Source organism: Dermochelys coriacea, chromosome 2 (assembly GCF_009764565.3).
Source record: "Dermochelys coriacea isolate rDerCor1 chromosome 2, rDerCor1.pri.v4, whole genome shotgun sequence".
Classification (NCBI taxonomy): domain Eukaryota; kingdom Metazoa; phylum Chordata; order Testudines; family Dermochelyidae; genus Dermochelys; species Dermochelys coriacea.
The window spans coordinates 160,945,446-160,970,674 of record NC_050069.1 but is presented as its reverse complement, the minus strand read 5'-3'; the positions used below and the strand labels follow the sequence as shown (position 1 = coordinate 160,970,674).

At 41.1% G+C, this 25,229-nt stretch overlaps 1 protein-coding gene across 4 annotated transcripts in view; it reads right to left on the bottom strand.

Annotated features, from left to right (window-relative positions):
* The window catches only part of EPB41L4B (erythrocyte membrane protein band 4.1 like 4B), a 255,127-nt gene that overhangs the window by 52,191 nt on the left and 177,707 nt on the right, over window positions 1-25,229 (bottom strand). For 2 of the 4 annotated variants that reach the window (XM_038392440.2, XM_038392441.2), the window contains exon 19: window positions 17,035-17,105. In XM_038392440.2, the coding sequence (XP_038248368.1) occupies window positions 17,035-17,105 (71 nt within the window). The remainder of the gene's footprint in view (window positions 1-17,034; window positions 17,106-25,229) is intronic. The other 2 variants (XM_043508596.1, XM_043508597.1) reach the window with 1 other exon arrangement.

Sequence of the window (25,229 nt, the reverse complement as noted above, 5' to 3'; positions counted from 1 at the left end):
GCCACGTTAGTCTGTATTCGCAAAAAGAAAAGGAATACTTGTGGCACCATAGAGACTAACAAATTTATTGGAGCATAAGCTTTCGTGAGCTACAGCTCACTTCATCGGATGCATTCAGTGGAAAATACAGTGGGGAGATTTATATACACACACACAGAGAACATGAAACAATGGGTTTTATCGTACACACTGTAAGGAGAGTGAACACTTAAGATGAGCTATTACCAGCGGGAGGGGGGAGGGAGAGGAGGAAAACCTTTTGTGGTGATAATCAAGGTGGGCCATTTCCAGCAATTAACAAGAATGTCTGAGGAACAGAGGGGGGTGGGGTAGGGGGGAGAAATAACATGGGGAAATAGTTTCACTTTGTGTAATGACCCATCCACTCCCAGTCTCTATTCAAGCCTAAGTTAATTGTATCCAGTTTGCAAATTCATTCCAATTCAGCAGTCTCTCATTGGAGTCTGTTTTTGAAGGTTTTTTTGTTGAAGGATAGCCACTCTCAGGTCTGTAATCAAGTGACCAGAGAGATTGAAGTGTTCTCCGACTGGTTTTTGAATGTTATAATTCTTGACATCTGATTTGTGTCCATTTATTCTTTTACGTAGACACTGTCCAGTTTGACCAATGTACTTGGCAGAGGGACATTGCTGGCACATGATGGCATATATCACATTGGTAGATGCGCAGGTGAACAAGCCTCTGATAGTGTGGCTGATGTGATTAGGCCCTATGATGGCGTCCCCTGAATAGATATGTGGACAGAGTTGGCAACGGGCTTTGTTGCAAGGATAGGTTCCTGGGTTAGTGGTTCTGTTGTGTGGTTGATGGTGAGTATTTGCTTCAGGTTGGGGGGCTGTCTGTAAGCAAGGACTGGCCTGTCTCCCAAGATCTGTGAGAGTGATGGGTCGTCCTTCAGGATAGGTTGTAGATCCTTGATGATGCATTGGAGCGGTTTAATTGGGGGCTGAAGGTGATGGCTAGTGGAGTTCTTTTATTTTCTTTGTTGGGCCTGTCCTGTAGTAGGTGACTTCTGGGTACTCTTCTGGCTCTGTCAATCTGTTTTTTCACTTCAGCAGGTGGGTATTGTAGTTGTAAGAATGCGCGATAGAGATCTTGTAGGTGTTTGTCTCTATCTGAGGGGTTGGAGCAAATGCGGTGATATTGTAAAGCTTGGCTGTAGACAATGGATTGTGTGGTGTGATCTGGATGAAAGCTAGAGGCATGTAGGTAGGAATAGTGGTCAGTAGGTTTCCGGTATAGGGTGGTGTTTATGTGACCATGTCACGGGCTAACCTGGTGGCTGAACTTTGTGTACTTTGTCCTCACCCATAACTATTTCACATTTGGAGACAATGTATACCTTCAAATCAGCGGCACTGCTATGGGTACCTGCATGGCCCCACAGTATGCCAACATTTTTATGGCTGACTTAGAACAACGCTTCCTCAGCTCTCGTCCCCAATCCCCCTACTCTACTTGCGCTACATTGATGACATCATCATCTGGACCCATGGAAAAGAAGCCCTTGAGGAATTTCACCATGATTTCAACAATTTCCATCCCACCATCAACCTCAGCCTGGGTCAGTCCACACAAGAGATCCACTTCCTGGACACTACGGTGTTAATAAGCGATCGTCACAAATCAGACGTCAAGAATTAGAACATTCAAAAACCAGTCGGAGAACACTTCAATCTCTCTGGTCACTCGATTACAGACCTGAGAGTGGCTATCCTTCAACAAAAAAACTTCAAAAACAGACTCCGATGAGAGACTGCTGAATTGGAATTAATTTGCAAACTGGATACAATTAACTTAGGCTTGAATAGAGACTGGGAGTGGATGAGTCATTACATAAAGTAAAACTATTTCCCCATGTTATTTCTCCCCCCACCCCACCCCCCACTGTTCCTCAGACATTTTTGTTAACTGCTGGAAATGGCCCACCTTGATTATCACCACAAAAGGTTTTCTTCCTCCCCCCAACTTCCTGCTGGTAATAGCTCATCTTAAGTGATCACTCTCCTTATAGTGTGTATGATAAAACCCATTGTTTCATGTTCTCTGTATGTGTATATAAATCTCCCCACTGTATTTTCCATCTGATGAAGTGAGCTGTAGCTCACGAAAGCTTATGCTCCAATAAATGTGTTAGTGTCTAAGGTGCCACAAGTACTCCTTTTGTTTTTTCTAAGAGATGGTCAGATTCAAACCTCACAGATTTTAAGGCCAAAAGGGACCATCATTATCATCCAGTCTGACCTGCACATAGCGGCTCATAGAACCTTACCCACGCAATCCTGTAATAGACCCATAACCTCTGGCTGAGCTACTGAAGCCCTAAAATCATGATTGAAAGACTTCAAGTTACCAAGAATCCTCCATTTACACCAATTTAAACCTGCAAGTGAGCCATGCCTCATGCTGCAAGAGGAAAGTGAAAACCCTCCAGAGTCTCTGACCAATCTGACCCAGGGGAAAATTCCTTCTTGACCCCAAATATGGTGATCCGTTAGACCCTGGCATATGGCCAAGACCCACTAGCCAGACATCTGGGAAAGAATTCTCTGTAGCAGTTCAAAGCCCTCCCCACCTAGTGTCCCATCACCAGCTGCTGGAGATATTTGCTACTAGTACTCGGAAATTGGCTATATGCCATTGTAGGCAGTCTCATCATACCATCCCCTCCATAAACTTATCAGCTTCGTCTTGAAGCCAGTTAGGTTTTTTGTCCCCAACTGCTCCCCTTGGAAGGCGACTATTAAATGCAGCATCCAAGAAAAATTTCAAGGCTGCAGATAGCCGACTCTATCAATGAAAGGTCTTAAATAGGATTCAGTATATGCAACTTCAGAAACAGAAGCTCAGAAACAGCTGGTACGCATCAGTACAGCAGACCAGCCCTTTCTGAAGAGACTGTTATACTTTCCAGAATCTCAGGTTTTTTTTCTTTCTTTCTTTTTTTTTTTAAACAAGTCTGTAACTGTTAGGATTGCAGAGAAATGCTCATAAATGAGTGGAATTGATGCAGAGATGACTGTGTGCGTTTGCAGAGAGCTTACAGCAACAGCTCAGAGGTGTACACTTCACCATCCATCTCAGTGGAGATGCAACTCAGATGCCCAGCGATAACAGAAATGTTAATGTTGTTAACTATTACATTCCTCATGCATAAGAAAGGAGAGCGAGGATCACAGATCTGCACAACTTATCAAGAGTAACTTACCATGATTTTGGTGCTACAAGAGGGTAACATCTGGTAGATACCACCTCTTATTTTCCCCCCCCCCAGTCAAGAAGTAGTCAGGCCCAAAAAGCCTAGTGGAGTCCATGGGCATATTCAAGTCCGACCAAAGGAGAGCCAAGTTTGAAGAGCCCAGTGGAGCGGACATGCCCTTTAAATGTTCTATATGATCCATGAATGGCATCTCATTTTGATAACTCATGTGAGCAGAGGTTATTCTGTGGATGGATCTTGTAAAAGTGAATTTTTCCCCACACAAAGTGACCTCTGCACAACTTGAATAACTTATATTTCTTCCCCTCTCTTCTCTGGTGACTAACATCAGCCAGCGCTGAGATATAACATTTCATCTTGCGTTTCATGTTATACAGTTCCGAATATAGTTAGCCCTAATGTAATAGTTTTAATTAGTTTTGGATTGTAAGATTTGCAAAGGAAATATAATAAATGAATATGCAGAGCACCAGATGGTGACTGTAGCTTCACCCACACAAGAAGAATATTCTTATTTGCAATCCTATCAAAGATGAGATAATTTGGATAATAAGGATCAACAAAGGTAATGCAACAGTTGGTCTTGAAAGAATTTCACAGACGAATGCTGAACCATTTGGCATATTGAGCATACCAGACTGTTGATAAAAATCCAAAAGCATGTTACCATGAAAATAAATAGTTTAGTCAATAAACCCACCACATTAGAGACAATATCAAGTGATAGTAATGACAGAAATAAAAATAGCTAATCTGCCAATGGAAACATTTGACTAGACGATGGATCCTCATTTATATTTCATTGACTTACACCAGAAATGGAAGCACTTATGTTTATGTATGTGAATATTACTTTGCTTAGCATTTAACTAGAATTTATATGAAACTTACTTTGTCAATATTAATTTTGGTTGTGATTTTTCAAAATGTATCAATAAAAGAAATACAGTCGGTTAATTATAGTATATCCAAATAATCTTGTGTGTCTAACAGCAGAGGGTAAATGAAGACTATAATATAGTAGGTGATGAAAAATATGTTAGTATTTATCTATATCCAGTCTTTTGAAAACCTTTAGTGAAATAATCAGAACTGTAAATATACTATCTCTAACAAAAGAGCTCCAGCAGCACCAAAAAGTAAAAGCCCATTATAGGCAGAGCTGGTTACCGGACACTTACCATTATAAGTCCCCGGTTTTTGTTGCTTACAATTTAACAAACTTTAATCATTTGGGGCTGAAATTTCCCATGCTGCCTGTCTGTTTCAAGGTGAATCATTTTGGAAAGTTTCAACACAGATTGAGAATGGGAGAGGGAGGCGAGAACAGCAATTGGATGAGAATGCTGGGGTGAGGGAGACAGGGATGAGAAGCTTGGATGACTGGAAGCCTGGGACTTAACTTGAGGGGAAGCCTGAGACATGTTGGGCAAGGAAACTGGAACTGTCATGAGACACTAGGGCTTGGAGATGGGGATTGGCTAGGTGAGAAGATTAGGATTGGCACAAGGAGTTGGGGGAAGGGAGATAAAGAACTGGATCAGACTGAAGGTGACGGGTGAAAAAGAGGTAAGGCTTGGAAGGAACAGGGAAGAAGAGTGTGTGACCTCTAGAGCACACTCCCTCCAGAACCCGGCATAGACCCCAAGGTTTCTGAATCTCACCATTCCTCTGTTGTGAGCAAATATGGGTGAAAACCACTCGCAAACCCACTATTTCATCCTTTGATAGTCCTGGTTCACACAGAGGAGGACAACCGTCTACTGCTATCAGTTACTCTATTTGCTTAAGAGCCAGAGGTCTGTGCAGTGGATCTAAAGTTTGCAGCCCTGTTGCTGAAGAATGTGGGTGTCAATATGATGTCACACAGTGGAATTTGTTTGGTGTTTTGTTTTTTTAAATTTAGGAAATTACCCACAAAATGGACCACTGCTCCCTTGAAAATCCACTGGTTGTCTGGAGGAAGGGTATGCGTAGCCCACTCTGAAAACAGATGTTCCTTAGTGCTGCTGCCATCAACAATTTTTCTGAATGTCTAAGAGAAAGAACACAAAACCCATCACCTCTTTATGGGAAAATGAGCCAAACCGGCTTTTCTTAACCCTCCTGGTCACATGGAATAAATTCAGCAAATGGAAGAACTCTAACCTTTACCATACAATGCGCCACAGCCCCCAAGCAAGTCAGTCCCAAATATGCAGGAGTAACATGAAAATCTATTCCAATACCTTTTAGGAATAGAACCAGATTCACAAAAATGTCCAAAACCAATGTAAAATAATTTCAGTATTGCGAACTTGAAACCAGTGTGTTTTGCTACAAGTACTCATCCAGCATGTCAGACTACTGAAGATGACAATCACCAGCCAACAATACTTATTCTTGATGGTATAAGATAAGTGTAATGACCAAACATAGCTAACGGGACTCTTTCCTCAGGCATATTGCAATTATTTTTATAATCCAGATGGAACAATGGATCTTCCTAAAAGGCACAACAGCATTTTAACATGTTCAAGATGGTTTATTCCCCAGCTCGGGATGCGATGATCTGTGTATCCCTTTTTTTTTCTTTTAGCTCACTCCAATATCACACAATAGGTTCCAATAATAGTAAAATCCTAAATCCAAATCGTGCATAATCTGTGGATCTGATGAGCTCATATCAGGGTTTGGAGTGTTAGCAATGTTGCATTCATCTATCAGTCATCTGCACATTTGTCTGTGACACACATATGAGCAAGTGTGCTGTTTAGAATTTACCTTGAAAGATGATAAAGATCAAACTAGAGCATACTTGAGTTAATATACTAATGTGTGTGTCTGGAGTACAATCTCTTTTTCCTGGTTAGACACTCCTGGCAACAAGGATTGCTACTCTCCTATGTCACCTGCTCTTGGAATTCTATCCTGTTCTAGTAAGCCTGTTCTATACTGGATTTATGTGACTGAGAATTATGGGTTAAAATAGATTGAAACAAGATGAAGGAGCAGCAAACCAGAAAGAGGGGGAGCTGTGTGGACATCACAGTGCTCTCTAAAGCTGGGGAGAAGAATGGGAGTCCTGCATCTGCTATTAGCAGAGGAAGAACTGCACTCCCCCACCTTCTCCCCTTCTCCACAATTTAATGCCTGCTGAGAAATGTTGGCTTGTTGGTAACAGAGATGTCCAGAATTTAGCCTTGCAGTTACCATGCCCGCGTACTGAACACTAGAGAGTAATGCATACACATTCTTCTTCCTGAGAATTGCTACAGCTACTGCAATTTCCATTTTATTTAATTTTTTCATGGCTAAAATGAATGTGAAATAGAAAGATGGACATTTTACCAAATGTACAGAAAAACGGGTGAACCCACTGACTGATATGTTGCTACTTTATTGGAACATGTTACATACCATTATGGGGATATTTCCAAAGAGATGATTGGAAGCCAGCTTGTGGCAAAAACAGCCATACCCATGCATACATGAATGATTACTACTTGAGCCAGAACTAACTGTACACAGAGCTAGAGCAACTGTTAACCAAATTGAATCTGCTATGGCAGATGCTAAAATAATTGCTCAGGGGACTATAGGCCATGTCTAACTAGTTAATTCATTAGCAGTGCAATCTCTCCAGACTAGCATAGGAGTTGCAGACAAGATGGTGGTAAACCACACAGTAAGCACTGTGTATCCCCGCACCATTTTTTTATGCAATAGATTGTCATGTTTCAATTAAGGATCTAAGGTATATATATTCAGCTACACTAGATGCCCTGCAAAAAATGCCTAATGTCATAGGGTTGGAAAATCAGGGTATTCTGCTAATGTATGCTACAGCCATCATTCAGAAATCAGATATATGAGATTACTGTCCCTGATGATATTGTCAGGAGAAATAAAAATACCTGCCTCTTATATAGGTTTTCATGAGAAGATATCAAAGGAGATTGGCATAATTAACCCCATTTTACAGATGGGGAAACTGAGGCACCAAGAGGTGACTATTGCAAAATAGTTTGGGCAAATATTGGTTTCTATTTTAATGTTCACAGAAATATTTGCATGGGTATTGGCAAAAAAAGGAATTTTAAATTTGCATATGCAAGTATTTGCATCAAAAGCATTAGTGTACTTCTCAAATCAAAAAGCAGGAACAATACCATATGACTTGGCTGACCAATCATAATTAACAAATAAGGGCAATTCACACCTGAGCAAAAGCCCAATGCAAGGTCTATGCATCACTTAAGTCCTCTAAACGGAGCTGAAGTAGGACTTAAGAGGCATATTGTGCTCGCTCTCTGCACAGTTGCAAATTTCACCAACAATGAATATGCTCAGAATCCCTGTTCATCCTTATTCCAAAGACTGTTTATAATGGCCCAAACATTATTGGATAATGTTGAACAGCAGGAGAAAGTTGTCATCTGCACATCTACATTTCACAAGCAGAAAGAAAAACAAAACTGGTTGGATACGTTATTTGTATTGCATTATTCTCTCAACCCTAGTTTTGAGTTGGGACTGTTATAGTTCACCTCTCCCTGTTCATGAATTACTTTGATATTTGCACCTCAAGAAAACACAGCGCACTGAACTGATGCTTGGTTTAGCTGTGTCAATTCTGCTTGAATCTATCTGTAATGTTTTCAGAGAGCATAGCAGAAATCTAAGCTACATTTGGTTATATACCTAAAAAACAAAACAAAAACAAAACACAGTCCCAGTGCTTGGTTGTCTTAATGCACAGCACTTGAATACTTGCAGAGGTCTATATTGTAATAGAGCTTTTTACTACTTTAACTTCTCAAGTTGTTTTTGGATGTTTTTCTTCCACACAGTCACAGAGTGACTCTACTTGTTTAGCAGCTGTCTTCTTTGTTTAAAAAACAAAAACAAACAAACAAACAAACAAACAAAAAAAAACCCAAAAAACAAACAAACCAGCACTGGGCCCCACAGTTCAAACTGTAATACTGCACTGATGCATAAAGTAAAACTGAAAAGGGATGTGGGCCTCCAAACTGAATTACAGTCATTTGTCTTTATTTGTGATAGAGGCTGTGTCCCCAGAACTACAAAAGCCTTCATCTGATAACACAGTACAACGTAGTCTAGCACAACTGATTATACAAAACACAGTGACATAAACAAGATCAAAATAAACAGTACACAAATACATGCCAGAGTGCTCACTTCTAAGAATTTCAGCATGGTCCTTTTCAAAAGTTTGTAAACTTAGGCTTGTACAAAAGAAAAGGAAAATCTAATTTTATCTCTAAACTTTACCATCCTTACTCATGCTGAGCAGCACCTTATTTTGCAAATATCTGCACTGATCTACTACGCAGGATGACTAAGGATGAGAATCTACTCCAAACTGTGGAACAAAATGGCCCTTCTAAAGATGTTATGATGTTGATAAATATGGAATGCTCTCCATCTTGTGCATGTACATCATCACAAGAAGATGTGCTTCTAATTTATGATAAGTAAACTTTTCAAAAATGCCTAAGTGTATTTGTCACATTGAAAGTCACTGGGAATCTAAGGGTATGTCTACACTACGAAATTACTCTGATTTTACAGAAGTCATTTTTGGGAACAGATTGTATAAAGTTGAGTGCATGCGTCCACACTAAGCACATTAATTCGGCGGTGTGCGTCCACAGTACCATGGCAAGCGTTGACATTCCGAGCTGTGTGCTGTGGGTAGCTATCCCACAGTTCCCACCAATCCCCGCTGCCCATTGGAATTCTGGGCTGAGCTCCCAATGCCTGATGGGGCCAAAAATTTGTCGCGGGTGGTTATGGGTAAATGTCGTCAGGCAACCCTCCCTCCGTGAAAGCAACGGCAGACAATCATTTTGCTCCCTTTTCCCTGGATTGCCCGAGCAAGGGGTACTTTTCAATGGTGCTGCAAGCACTGGTGGATCACAAGGGACATTTCATCAACATGAGATGGCCAGGAAAGGTTCATGATGCTCACATCTCGTGGGGGGAGAGGTTGAGGCAAATCGCCTGGCCGCTGAATACGCGCAGCCAGACACCAGGGCGATTAGAAGAGCACAGCAGGAAGCACTGCGCATCAGAGAAGCTTTGGAAACCAGTTTCATTACTGGCCAGGGTGTACCGTGAGACATTTCTGTTTGTTTCGCCTTGATGAAAACCCGCCCCCTTGGTTGACTCTAATTCCCTGTAAGCCACCCGCCCTCCCCCTTCGATCACAGCTTGCTTGCAAAGGAAATAAAGTCACTATTGTTTAAAAACCATGTATTTTTTATTAATTGATTATAAAAATAGGGAGATAACTCACAAGGTAGCCCGCTTGGGGTGTGGGAGGAGGGAAGGAAAAGGCCACTTCAAAACTTGTTGAATGCCAGCCTTCTGTTGTTTGGGCTGTCCACTGGGGTGCAGTGGTTGGGTGCCCGGAACCTCCCCACCCCGCACGTTCTTGGGCGTCTGGGTGAGGAGGCTATGGAACTTGGGGAGGAGGGAGGACTGTTAAACAGGGACTGCAGCAGCAGTCTGTGATCCTGCTGCTGTTCCTGAACCTCCACCAGACGCCCGAGCATGTCCGTTTGATCCCGTAGTAGCCCCAGCATTGCATCCTGCCTCCTCTGATCTTCCTGCCGCCACCTCTCATCTCGATTGTCCTTCCCTGTCCTCATGTTCATTGGCCGCTTTCCTGTACTGTGCTATTGTGTCCCTCCACACATTCTGCTGAGCTCTGTCAGTGCCAGATGACTGCATGAGCTCAGAGAACATGTTATCGCGCGTGCGGTTTTTTTGCTGCCTTATCTGAGAGAGCCTTTCGGACGTAGGAGGGAGACTTGAAACATTTGCAGCTGCGGGAGGAAAAAAAGGGAGTGAAGTATTTAAAAAGATACATTTTACAGAACAATGGCTATACTTTTTCATGGTTAACAACACTATTCACATTACATAGCACATGTGATTTTGGTACAAGGTCGCATTTTGCATCTTATATTGCGTGCTTTGGTGTTAGAGATCACACAAGCAGGGCCGGGCAACAGAATTCGGCTTGCAGGTGGCCATGGCAAGCCATAGTCTTTCGGCTTCTGCAACCTTCATAACAGCAGCCCCCTCCTTTCCCATACCAAGCAAAGCCTGTTGAGTTGGCCATTTAGTGCTGCAGTTTTCATGTTAACGTGCAGCAGCAGAAACCAAACTAACCCCCCCATCCAATTCTCTGGGATGATCGCTGTACCCCTCCCCCCCACCGCATGGCTGGTTTCAGGGAAGCTAGCCAAACGCAAACAGCTCAGCGCCAATGGGCCCCCCCGACTGCTTGGCTAACTGCGGGGAGCATTTCTTTTCAGCCACTGAAAAGCCACAAATAGCCCAGTAGGAACAGCTACCTCTGAATGTCCCCTTAATTAAATTCCTGTATTTCAACCAGGTTACCATGAATGGTATCACTCTGCTGAGGATAACACAGAGAGATAAGGAATGGATGTTGCTTGAATGCCAGCAAACACCAGGACCATACGCTGCCAGACTTTGTCATACAATGATACCAGATTATTTGCTGCTAGCATGACATGGTAAAGTGTCCTAACATGGAGGACGGAATAAGGCTGCTCTCCCCAGAAACCTTCTGCAAAGGCTTTTAGAGTACCTCCAGGAGAGCTTCATGGAGATGTCCCTGGAGGATTTCTGTTCCATCCAAAGACATGTTAAGAGTTTTCCAGTAGCTGTACTGGCCATGAATGCATCCCAAGTCCTCAAGGCAAATTAATCATTAAAAAAATGCTTGCTTCTAAAACATGTATTATATTTTAAAAGGTACACTCACCAGAGGTCCCTTCTCTGGCTTGGTTGGGTTGGGATGGTATTTCTGTCCGGGTGATAAAAAGATCCTGGCTGCCGGGGAGAATGATGTGCTGTGTGAGCTCCTCAAGCTCATCCTCCTCCTCATCTTCCCCATCTGCAAAATCCTCAGGCATGGCAGAGAGTACCCCATCATGGGAGTCCACGGACAGGAGTGGGATAGTGGTGGCGCCCCCCCGCCCAGAACTGCATGCAGCTCAGCATAGAAGTGGCCTGTCTGGAGCTCTGTCCTGGAGTGTCCGTTTGATTCTTTGGTTTTCTGGTATGTTTGTCTGAGCTCCTGAAGTTTCACGCGGCACTGTGTTGCGTCCCTGCTGTAGCCTCTGTCCATCATGGCCTTGGAGATTTTTGAAATGTTTTGGCATTTCGTCTTTTGGAACATAGGTCTGATAGCACGGATTCATCTCCCCATACAGCGATTAGATCCAGTACCTCCCGTTCGGTTCATGCTGGAGCTCTTTTTTGATTCTGGGACTGCATGGTTACCTGTGCTGATGAGCTCGCCTGGCCGAACAGGAAATGAGATTCAAAAGTTCCCGGGACTTTTCCTGTACACCTGGCCAGTGCATCTGAGTTCAGCGTGCTGTCCAGAGCGGTCACAATGGTGTACTGTGGGAGAGCTCCCAGAGGCCAATACCATCGAATTGTGTTCACACTAACCCTAATTCGAAATGGCGATGTCGATTTCAGTGCTAATCCCCTCGTGAGGGAGGAGTACAGAAATCAATTTTAAGAACCCTTTATGTCGACAAAAATGGCTTCTTTGTGTGGACGGGTGAAGGGTTAATTCGATTTAACACTGCTAAATTCGACAAGCTCATAGTGCAGACCAGTCCAAAGATAATTACTAACAATTCTGAGATTGCTTCAGCTAGTTCCTTAAATTTCCAAGGATGAATTTCATCATTCCTTGCTGACTTGAATACATGCAAATTATCTCAATATTCTTTAACTTGTTCTTTCTCTATTTTGGTTTCCATTCCTTCCCAATTGTCAGTAATATTAATTGTGTTGAGTATCTGGTTGCCATTAACCTTTTTAATGAAGACTGAAGGAAAACAGACATTAAATGCCTCAGCCTTCTTGATGTCATCCATGATTAGATCTCCTTCTCCACGAAGCAGTGGACCTACACATTCCTTCGCCTTTATCTTGCTCCTAATGTATTCATAGAAATTTTTCTTATTGCCTTTTCTTTCTCTTGCTAGTGTAACTTATTTTGTGCCTTAGCATTTCTGATTTTGTAGCTACATTTGTGCTATTATTTTGTACTCCTCCTTAGCAATTTGCCCACATTTCCACTTTTTGTAAGATTCTGTTTTGATTTTCAGGTCATTAAAGAGCTTCTGATGGAGCCATTAGTCTCTTACTATTCTTCCTATTTTTTATTCGCATCAGAATAATTGGCAATTGTATGTTTAATATTGTTCTTCTTGAGAAACTGCTAGGTCTGTCTTATGAACTCTTTTTTCCCTTAGATTTTCTTCCTGTGGGATCTTACCAAGCTGTTCTCTGAGTTTGTCCAAGTCTGCTTTTTTGAAGCCCATTGTCCTTATTCTGATGCTCTCACTCCTTCCTTTCCTTAAGATCATGACATCTTTCATTTCAGGATCACTTTCTCCCAAATTGCCTTCCACTTTGAGATTTGCAACCAATTCCTCCATGTTGGCCAGACTCAAGTCTAAAATGGCTACCCCCCTAGTTATTTCCTCCACTTTCTGAAAAAAGGCATTGTCCCCAATACATTCCAAGAATGTACTGGAAATTCTGTGTTTTGCCATATTACCAAGATATCTTTTTCAACAGATATCTGTAGTTAAAATGCCCCATTACTACCAGTTATTTCTGTTATTTGCTATTTACACCTACACCCTACCAATATATTTACTATAGCCACAATCCATGTAAATTGTTTTAGTGGATTCACCCCACTAAGCCACATCACCTCTGTTCTATCCAAACAGAGCATCAGCGAACTCATTCTCATCTGGGTCAATGCCTTGGGTCGGCAAACAAGAAAATGGCACCATCTGGATATGATGAAAATGAAATGAAGAGTTGAATGTCCTGAGTATACAGATGGCACCATAGCCCAAACCCTCTCACTGTGTCTCATAATAGTGTCACACGTATGCTGCCTGAGTGGAATTCTTTTCAGTCTTCAGATACGAGGGCTCCTTGGGTGGATGAACAATTAATCCACACCAACCCCCTGCTGATCTTCCAGAAAGGAAAAAATAGAGCCATAGAAAAACAATCCCATCCACCTTGCCAGATCCCACAGGCATGTCTGCAACATCTCTTGAGCAATAGTAGAAAGAGGCAGTGGATGTAATAAATCAACATCGACACTTGCAGAGTGTTGATTAACTAGTTCCCTCCTTAGCAACATTAGGGAAGGCAGGAAAAGAAAGCCCAGGATCAGTAATGGGCAGTCAGTAATTGTAATCTCCAACTCAGGATTTCTATTCTCAAGGAGTTTGCAAAACTCACGTATTTCATAAAGAGCTTTTAGAAACATGTATATAGTTTGTTTTTAAGTAACAAAAAAAATTCAGATTTTTCTGAACGACCATACAGAGATTTCCAGAATAAATCCCCACTACATAGGCCTCAGAACCGAATTTAATGACTAAGCTTAAATATGGATTTAAACTGGTCATGTCTGAACCAGGTTCTAAGGCAGTTTGACCCACCAAACTGTGCTAAAAATAAAACCAACAGGAGACAAGACGACCCCCCCCCCCATCTTCAAAACCAAACCAAATCAAAAAACCTTTCAAGCCATACATCAGAAAGAAGCAGTGAAAGGAAAGGGAATTAAAACATGGGTTAAAATAAAACGGAAAACACCCTCTCCACCCCCACCCCATTTTTAACTCGGCAGGTTACTCTTTAAATTATGTTTTGATGTTATTTTCAGTTTGATGTTTATGCCAAACTTGTGGTTATTTGGTCTGTAGTCATGGCTTTAGAGAATTGGAACAGTCATTACTACTGAGGTGAATTGATTTGAGTACTCATTAATGTGTAGTTCTGCACTTCAAAGTGACTTAAAATGGCATTTGGGGGTTCCCTGTTTACTTTACTCAGTCACGCCATGGCATGGCCCATTTGGTCCCTGTCCACCCCAAACTGCACTTGAAGGGAGCCCTTTGCATCTGGCCCCTTTTCTGATTGCATGACAAGTGTGGGGGGGGGAGGAGGGAAATCAGATGCCTCTAAGGCACAACCCTTCCCTGCCATGGATCTACCTCTTTCTACCCCACCTTCCTAACCTCATGGAAACCTCTCAGCAGGTCTAGGATCCGTATGAGTGGGTTGAAGATTGAGCAGCCCAGGGGCATGCTGGGGGTGGGGACAGGGGATGTGTGTCCTCCCACTCTCTGGCTCCACTAAGAACCTCTGTAAAAAATAATAGAGAAAGGCGCCACTGTGGCTAGGGGTTCCCTGTTAAGGTGATTCCAAAGACCCTACCTTCCTACCTACCCCGCCCCCAAGGCATCTGTGCGAATCCCTGGAAATCTGCCAGGTTTGAGGGCTAGCCCTGCAAACTTTTCTACAGAGGGTACCGCCTCCATTGGGGTGGTATGGGGAATCTATGCCAGGGGATTCCTCACAAAGAATTCCTCTCCCAAAGCTTCCTGCCCCAGGGCTTTTCTGTGGAATGGGGTATTGTCTGGGCCCAAACGTGTATTTTACAAGGACAACGTGGTTCTGAAGGAGTTTTAGTTTGAAAATCTCTTCAGCTGTCAATTAAAAACCGTATATATCCAAATAGCCTGGTCTGCTATGTGCAGTATTGCCAGGCCCAGGCATTCAAACTTCCTGACTCAGGCTCCAAAAAGTCATGAGACTTTAAAATAATAAATGTTGGGTTTTTTTTTTATCTGCCTTCATTGTTTGAGCATTTAGGGATCATGACTTCAATAGCTCAGACATAGGTGAGCCGTTTATTGCAGGAGTGGGTGGGTGAGATTCTGTGGCCTGTGTTGTGCAGGAGGTCAGACTAGATGATCATGATGGTCCCTTCTGACCTTAAAGTCTATGAGTCTATGACTCTATGTTTTCAAGCTTTTCTTCGCAACCATGGGGACTGGTAACTTACTTTTTTTTTTAAAAAATTACATGAGAATCTCCGCTTTCACATGACACCAGAAGCTGAGGCTTCAAGAAAAACAGCAAAATGTCACAAGAGCGCTAACAACACTGTAAGAAAATATTCTGCTGGCACAATTTCCTTGGTGGCACTGATGTGGTAAAGGGCATGTATGGTGGTATTGTATGTTCAGATGAAAGGAAAACTGTGGTGAAAAATGTGTTACAGAAATGGAGGAACAGAGCACAGTTACAGAGGGAAGCAGAGAGAGACAGTCAGTGGGATACTTTATTTGTATCCCCAATAATTTCCAAATTAATTAGAATAAAGCAGTTGTGTCCAAACCTGTGGCCCATTTGAATTGTGGCTGTTGAGGGTGACGGTGTTAAGAGAACGTGTTTGACTATGATATGTCTTGCCCTTTGATTTATGAAGTCAAGTGTTTGAATCAGCCTCATTTAATACTGAGAGGGCTGGGGTTACCAGGTCCCCATCAGTGCCAGGAGCAGCTCTGGTGTGAGCTGGGAGTGCTTTGATCAGTTGCTGTCCCTTTCTTATTCTATCTACTCAGCAGCTCCTCCTGTGGGCATCTTGTTGCATCACAAGGGAGGGGAGAGGAGAGGGAGAAAAGTATACCTCTGCTTGATTCATCACCTACAATTCTGCCGGACTGTGAGAGCCCAAGAGAGAACAGGACAGGTGCTCAACTAATTCTGCCTGAGCCTAAGGAAATAGAACTATTGATTGGGGACCTATGAGCTTTTTGAAATAATATGTTCATTCTTCAGGGTGAAAAGGTTAGATAAATCTGTAATGAAGTAACCAACAAGCTCCCACAATTAGCTGTTTGACAGCCTGCTTGACAACCATACTGTACATCAATTTATTCCCATCTGAAACCGTGTGATCCTTCTGACACTGATGATGAATAAAATGATGTTACTACCATTCATGTAAAGGCAGCATGCTTCCAAATAACCCACACAGTGAAGTCCTCTTTTTAAAAAAAACCCCAAACCTGTTATAAGAATGTATTCTCTGGGATCCAAACAGAACATTCAAATATGATGCTTTTTAAAATGGCTAGCTGCAAAAGGAAAATTCCTGTGAGAAGAATCAGCTTCCAGTGCAACAAAAATGCAATCCCAACCAGGCCTTCCTGCGGATCAAGAAATCCAAAGAAACACATTTTCTGTGCACTAAAACAAATGCTCCCTTTTCTACTGTTAAAATAATTCCAGGAAACAGAAAAACATGAACAATAAACAAGGTCTGTGTTTGTGCAATACCTAGCACAACTGGGTCCTGGTCCGTGACTGAGGTTCCGAGCCGCTACTGCAAAAATACAAATATTATAACAGTAGCAGCAGCAGCTGCTGCTGAAGATTTCATTAACTTAGAAACAGCAGCGTTTGGATAAGTGGCATCAGAGTGGAAATCAGATTCAAAATACAGAAAACAGAGATTATATTTTAAAGCTACTCTGAGTTTTAAAGGTTATTATGATTCTTATCCATATTTTCTATGCAAAATGTTTTGGGTTTTTTTGCTCTTTGCAAACTGAAATGGTCTACACAAATCTTTCCAAGTTTTTCTCCCGCCTGAATTCTGAAGCTGAGATTTTGAAGACTGTATATACTTAGACACATGATTTAAACACAACCTCACTACAGATTGTAGTTTGAAGAAAATACACCGTATAATCAGGTTGCAGCTTGCCAGACTTCACACAGTAATTTAGATATGTATCTATGGATTTTGGCATGCATACAGTAGGCAACGTTTTGAAAATGTTGTACAACGTAATGTATTTATTTGATATTTTCCCTACAAACAAGAAGTAACAGACCTTACATTAGGGTCCTGCAGACTGGAGGCCTTACTGGTATTTACAAATGATGTGTCTTCTTTCCCCACCTGCTAAAGGAAAGAGCCATAGTTTAGTATAATGTCAATATATTTATGTATATAATTATAGTTTTATAGTATGGCACATATTTATAGTATTTTATAGTATAATATATTTACATATAACTATTTCTACAAGTATCAAAATAGTTTCAATGTATAAAATGCCAGTTGTGCCCAGATTTAAAAAACAAAATTGTTTTGTTTTCCATTTACTTCTGTTGAGTTTCATTTAAAAGTTGATCAGCTGCAGAATACAGGCACAGTATAATAATATTGTGGGAAGATGATCTTTTTGGAAAAACGTGGATATAAACGCACATTCCATAAAATATTTGAGATTAAGTAGTGGAACCATTGAAACCAAATATACCCCTTTTTCTTCTATTTAACCCCTCCCCAAAACTAAACTATGTGCAGATTATTTCCACCTGCATATCCACAGCCTAATTAGAATCACCATGCCAACTCTCATAATTCTTCAGACATTGAAAAATTAATAGAAAAAGTAATACCTCAACAAACAGTTAGTCTCTACATAAAATCCACAAAAAGCTCTCCAATCTGCCATTCCCCTACAAGCCGCAAACCTGGTCTCTTTTGTATACTTTGTCTTTGTATACAAGTATACTTTGTATACTTGTCTACAAATGCTGGACGAACAACTATGTATAGACATAATATTGCTTAAATGAAATTGCCAGACAAAGCAGCCCAGCAACTTATTTGACTTAGCCATTTATTACTCTTTGGTGTAGATCCAAGACTCCAATATCCACATATCACCAGCGCAATATTGTACCTGGTCCCGATCCACTCTACTAATACAGTCTACAAACATTAGAGTATCTCCATATCTATAGTAGACTAGAGGGGCGATGACTTTACCTACTCTATTTAAAGGATAGAGAGGAGTTAGTTGATTTAGTTGGGGATTGGTCCTGCTTTGAGCAGGGGGTTGGACTAGATGACCTCCCGAGGTCCCTTCCTACCCTGATATTCTATGATTCTACAATAGTGCATACAATATATTACCTATTGTATTATTTTTTCATTGTTTATTAAAAACAACAACACTTAACATGTAGATTTTTTTAATACTTGGAGCACTTTAGAAATTTATAATTAACCTATAAAATTGACTGGAAATACTTAAAGAAAAGTATCTACACTATGCGTGGTTCACATTGGGCTGGGTATGGGACATAGCAAAATTAATTCTTAAATTTATGACATTCAAATGTTTAGGTTTTTTTCAATCTACAACCTGTAGTGAGGTTATGTTTAAGGTCTATGTATTCACAATCGAGCTCTGTCTTAAAATGTTTTTGTTTAGGGAATGAGGAAAAAAACTGAATCACAGTTAATGTAGGTGGGCTGCAGAAATTAGTACTTTGCTCTTTAATATTTATGGCAGGTGATGATGCTTCACATAAAACTGCTGTATTTCTGAATGTTGAAAATATGAATGCAGCTGTCAGAGACTTACACAGTCTCTTCTGTCCAAATGATATCTTAATTATGTGCATTGTTAAATGATAATTAGCTGGTTACTTACTATTTGTCAAACTGACTCTTTAAAAAAAAATCACAAATTTTACTTTATTCCAATATTAAAATTACCAAATTGAAAATGGAGAGAGAACTGAATTTTAAGCACTTGAACTTAATAATAGAAAATAGAGTTTTATTATTGAAAATGGAGCACAGGAAGATTATACAAGTCAGCAATTGTAACAGCCAATTAAATTATTAAAATTTCATCTACTTCAGCAATATGAGATGAGTGTCCCCTTTAGCCAGCTATGGGAGCGATCCAGAATATTACTGGCTAATAACTGTTTCCCCCAATCCTGTGACAGTAATATGACATCTACATTTGGAGCTAAAAGAAATTTGCAGCTTGTGTAGACATACTCATACTCGCTCTCAGTGAGCTAGGATGCTAAAAATAGCAGGGTAACATCAGTAAGCAGAGGCCTGGGCTAGCTGCCACAAGTTCAAACCTGCCCAGATCCCCTGTGTATGCATCCATGGTGGCTAGTCCATGACATTGCTCATGCTATCATGGCAACAATACTATGTTTAGCTCAATGAGAGCTATCACAAGAATACCCGCACAAGCTGGGAATCACAGCTATAGCTTCAAGTACAGATGAAGTTAATCCCAAGGCCATTGCTATCTCCCCAGCATGGATTTATATTGGAACATGGAAAATGGAAGGTCAGGAAAAAGGAATATTCTTAAGCATTATTTTCTACATATTGAGAGCTTCTTCATTATTATTTTATACTTTATGGGATAGAAATAAAATATTGAATGTGGATATTGTAGAAGAACAGACCCAGAAAGAAATTCTACTCATAAATTACCTTACTGAGAAGAGCTCCAGCAGTCTTGAAACTGGGTTGCTCCTGTTTTTGCAGGATCAGGTAGCTAAACCAGTCAGCTGACAGAATGCTTTTGGCCTTCTTTCCTTCTTACATAGCAAACCACCCTCGCTAACCAGTGAGCAACTTCCTCAGCACATCTGAAAGTATCTAACCCACAACTTGAAACAAGAACTATATACAAGGTAAAATTCCCATAGGAGTGTCCAGATTGTTGGAGCTCCTAGAAGAAATGCAAATATTATGACCAAGATTCATCTGTCTCTTTGGGGCACCCAACAATCTGAAAAAGGAGTTTTGTCTAGAACCACCCAATATCTGGTGGTGATCAGGGAGGTGCCAGCCTAAGAATCCAGTGTCCATCGGCTGAAGAAGACGGCAAGTGGAAATAACCAGAGGACCCCCGGAGGGCAGACTGGAATCCACCCAACAGCCTCAAGAATGGGAAAACCAAAGAAAAAGATAACATCTGGCAGCACGGAACTGTCAGCAATGTGCCATCTGCTGATTGATTCAGCAACAGCATGATGAAGCAATTCCCATAGACTGGCACAGGAAGAAATTCCTATAAAAATGGACTCTAGAAAGGGAGAACTTTGGGAGTCTGATTCTGCAAACTAACTTCCAGGAGCATCAGATGAGCATCTGACAAGGCCCTGATCCGTCCTCATGTCCAGGTCACCTGGCCAGTGGCTTGGCATGAGCAACTCTAAGGCTGGTAACTATGATAACCTTGCAGAACCTGTGTGTGTGTGTATGAATGAATGTGTGTGAATAAATATGAGATTGAATGGAATGTTATAGCTATAACTAACTGCTTACTATGATTATTTCTGTATTCACAATAAATGTGGCATATTGCCTTTTCCCTTTTAATAAGATCCTGCTGGTTTTTATTTTATTGGTATAACAAGGCGGCACAGGAAGTTGTGAATCCCGGCTGTCTGCTTTATCGGCTCCTGCTGTTTTGCCTGATTCCTGAGTCCTGCCTTCCTATCCTGATCCTCCTGGTCTGCCTTGTTCCAGATTACATCCTGCTGTTACACCCACCCCTGGCTACTGACTCCAGCTCTGACCCGCGGCTCAATTCCTGACTCTGACTCATGGCTTGACTCCCGACTCTGTTTCTATCTCTGACCTCCAGTTTCTGACTCTTGTTCTGACCACTAGGCCTGACCACCACTGCTCTGACCACTAGGTCTGACTGCCTATATCCCGGTTCACAACAGTTATACCGTATGTGTGTGTGCCCCGCTTCCTAAACAAAAAATCCGCTTTGTGTTTACACCATCTTATTCCTGTCTCTTCATTATCACAAGAAGCATTATAGTCAGCATTATGCCAGTTCCACATAAAGAACATCTTGTTTTCCCCTTCTGACTTTGTGAATCAGCCCAACAGTTGACTGAAACACCTGATCCCATTCAAAGGCAGTCAGGCTGCTAACTGAGGGAGAAAAGGTTCTGAAAGCTGATTTTTGGAGGTTCCTGATTATGCAAAAAGGAGGGGGAGCAACACCCTTTCCAGACTGCTGGAATTCTCCAAGCAGAAGGAGAATGGCTCAATGACCCTGACTGAAAAAAATGCTTCTCCCTGCATGTCTGCTGGTCTGAAATGAAACCGAGGAACTCTGAAGCGCATGGGATATTTTTCAAATCCCTGTTAACATACACAACCATGATCTCATTATATTTCATAAGCTAAGCAGCAAGGTCATTGGGAAAAGAAGCATCCAAGGAAAACCCTGGTGCAGGAAGTGTTGTTGGTATTTTAGCAGATAGGATTCTTCCTTTGTGATCAGAATAGCCTCACGGTCAGCTCTTTGAGGTAGTACCCATCTTTTTGTTCTGTGTTTGTACACTGCCTAGTACAACAGGATCCTGATCCATGACCGAGCTCCCAGGTGCTATTGCATGGCAAATAATAACAAATAATACTTGTACCATTCATTGTTAGCAGGCACTGAATTACTAAAAAACCTTTTCTGATGAGAGGCAGAACTGAGGTCTTGATGTGTGGTCATAACAATCTTGTGGCACTTTTTGCAAGTCTGTTCCTTAGTGTCCTGGAGATTTTTTTATTCACCCTTGATTACTTTAACTGAACAAAGTTATCATTTTTTGTCACTCCTTTTTGAGTAGAGTTGCTGATTCCCTTATAATGGTTGCTGTATTCCACCTAGTGATGCTCCCCCATCCTACGTTCCCTGAAGTCCTATCTTTCTGTACCTCTGCCCCCCTTTATTTCCAGCCTGTGACTCACTTTTAAAGTTAAGCAAATCTGTTTCCTTTGACAGACAGAATATAGCCAATTTGAATTATAGCCATTTAAATTCCATTGTTATGAACAATTATAACTGATGTGATGTCACATTCATTGGAGTAGGAGTTGAGAGTATCACAACAATTGCTTCTTTTTACTTAGCTTGGAATTTGAGAGTGAATGTATTGCTCATCCGAGTGGGTGACTAACAGCAATGGCTTTAGCAAGGCATTGTGCAAAGAGCCCTGTACAAGCTTCTTTCTCTAATATAAACACATACACCCCCTTAAGGTACAGCACTTCAGCCTGGACCTGTTATTCTCCTGTTCTGGGTCTTTTAAATTGAGATTGTCAAATTATGCAGGGATATGCGATAAGCACAAGGAAGACCAAGAAGATATCAGCAAATTTGCATTATTTCCAAGCAAATCTTGGATATAAAATATAATCCATGATGGAGGACAGACTGACATGCTTGAAATTTTCATCATTTCACAACGTTTGAATAGCCATCTAGCAAAAGGCAGGAACTCCTCCAGGCATCCAGAGATATTTATCCAAGTCCTGTTATTTTTCACATAAGAGTATAAATCCTCCAGTATCTTTCCTGTACCAAACTCATTTTCTCTTGTGACCTTATTATGATTTCCAGAAGTGAACAAAGCACTTAAAACCCAAATCATATAGATAGTATTGCAACGTATTTCCTTGCGGCAGCCTTTTGGGAAAATTTGAAAACCACATACATCAACTTCTTTGGGCACTGCAACTTTGAAGAATCTTTATAAATAACTGACAGTTTAATTACTCCTTAAAGGACAACATGATGAAAAGGCAAAGGCCAACCAAAGATATAGTTAGGAAAGCCACTGATGAGTTTCTCCTCAGCTGTACTCCCTTGCTACCTTAAATAATGTGTTGATCCAATTTTTGTTTGCATTTGTTGCACACAGAACAAAATGTAGCATGAAATATGATCAAAACACATTCTGAGATACATCTCCAATTGTGCAATATGTTCCAGTAGTTCTAGGCAAGGCTAGTTAGCACCGTTCAACTTCACATCTTAGTTGCTTACATTAAGATTATATCCTAGCCCATAGATGGCAATACACATTCAGAGCAAAACTACATCATTGGTATGTAGTTTTTTTTTTTTTTTTTTAAAGAGGTAAGCGGGAGAGAAAAAAGAAGGTAACCTGCAGTAGTCTGAAAATATTGCATAGATATTAACTTGTGAACAAGTTTTAATACTCTCTTTGTACCAAATTCTAGCATCATGTTCAACCCCCAATGAAGTCACTGCTGTATGATCCAAATATATTCTTCTAGGTTAGAGATAAGACATCAGATTCACTCTTGTTGTAATTTCATGGATTTATGGGCCCCAAGGAGTTGGGACTCCCTATGGGGGAAGAGGAGGTGAAATGAAAACTAATGGAGAAAATAAGCATATATTGTAGAAGGCACACTGGATAAGAACACCACATACCTTTCCAGCCAAGAGACGAAAACCCAGTTAAGGTAATTCTAAGTTTGCACAGGAGTCTGTATTTAACGCTAAAGTAAATCAGGATTTGCTTTGGGCCAAACTGGGTATGCATAGCAATCAGAATCCTCCATCAGCTGGGGCATGAATTGACAACTCCTTTGATCAATCCCTCCATTTCAACACTGAGCCATGTAAACTGTAAGGTTTTTATATGCTGCTAGAAGCTGGTCTTTTATATTCATGCAGCTCTTCGTTGCTGGTTTTATACTGCTCCTTCTTAAAATGAGCATTTGATCTGCAATCTGTCAGCTATGAAGTGTTGCATGCCCATGAAGAAGTTTGAAGGGTGTGTTGTGAAAGAGTGCTGGTTTACTATCGCAATACAGACACTGCGCTGAGCGTTCTGTGGAACCCACAGCCTAAATTTCCACAATTTGTGTGGGTTCATCACATTTTTCATCAGTTAAGGTATGCATCTGCACACATTCAGACATACTCCATCACATCTTGCAGCTTGATTCTCAAACTAACATTTCTGTATGGAAATACTTCTCGCTTCACAAAATAAACAAACTCATTCACATTAGTTTCTTGCTGCTCCAGCACTCTAACATATATGCAGAACTGCGAGTAACCTGTACCATAAACAGACGAGTTTTAGATCTCTAATTCAGAGTCACAGCTTTGAGGAAGGATAAAAAAGTACCATATAGGAAAGAAATAAACAGCTCTTCTGCATAAAGAAAAGGAGTACTTGTGGCACCTTAGAGACTAAAATTTATTTGAGCATAAGCTTTCGTGAGCTACAGCTCACTTCATCGGATGCATTCGGTGGAAAATACAGTGGGGAGATTTATATACACACACAGAGAACATGAAACAATGGGTTTTATCATACACACTGTAAGGAGAGTGATCACTTAAGATGAGCCATCACCTCCTGCTGGTGATGGCTCATCTTAAGTGAACACTCTCCTTACAGTGTGTATGATAAAACCCATTGTTTCATGTTCTCTGTGTGTGTGTGTGTGTGTGTGTGTGTGTGTGTGTGTGTGCGCGCGCGCGTATAAATCTCCCTACTGTATTTTCCACCAAATGCATCCAATGAAGTGAGCTGTAGCTCATGAAAGCTTATGCTCAAATAAATTTGTTAGTCTCTAAGGTGCCACAAGTACTCCTTTTCTTTTTGCGAATACAGACTAACACGGCTGCTACTCTGAAAGCTCTTCTGCATGACTCCAGAATGGAAATTGAGTGCAAATCTCCCTTTTCAGCTCCTATTTCAAACTACATTGTATAATTTCCTCCCACTATTTATGTTTGAAATTGCAGAGATTGGAACTATGTATTTCAGTGTTTCTAAGGCACCAGTTCCCATGGTATCTAGTTGCCATGAGTATACTGATCTGAATGAATCAAAAAATCAGCATTTCCATCCCCAAACTCTCTTCCCCCATCTTTCCTCTCCTGCATTCGCCCCCCCTCCATTGTCAGGAACTTCTAATGAAGAGCTTCCTGTTCTACTGACTACAGTGGGGGCCTTTATGAACTGGTCATTTCCTGATGGTACTGTTGTCCGGGATTTGAAATATTCCTTGCTTTTCAAATGGGAAATTATTACAAACAATACAAACAACAATGAAATAGTTGTTTCCACGTACTTTAGGTACGTGGAAATGTTTTAAGGGTACCCTTTGGTACCAGTTCCAGCTGTGTCCCATTAGTGAGAATGTTTCACTGATGCTTCTGTTACTAACTGGACAATGCAGATGTCCAGCAAAATTTCCTAAAGTACAGTACATTGATGGGGAGCTCAAAAAGATAAAGGATCTTTTAGGACTTTTTAAAACCAACCTCTGATAGGTGTCAATTTCACTTTAGATAAAGAGTGCACCTGTATGTATGCGAGTGAGAGAGACCAGCTCTGTTCTTTCTGCTTCTAGGATAAAGAACTTCTCACCAGCATGTAACGTTACATAGTAAACAAAGAG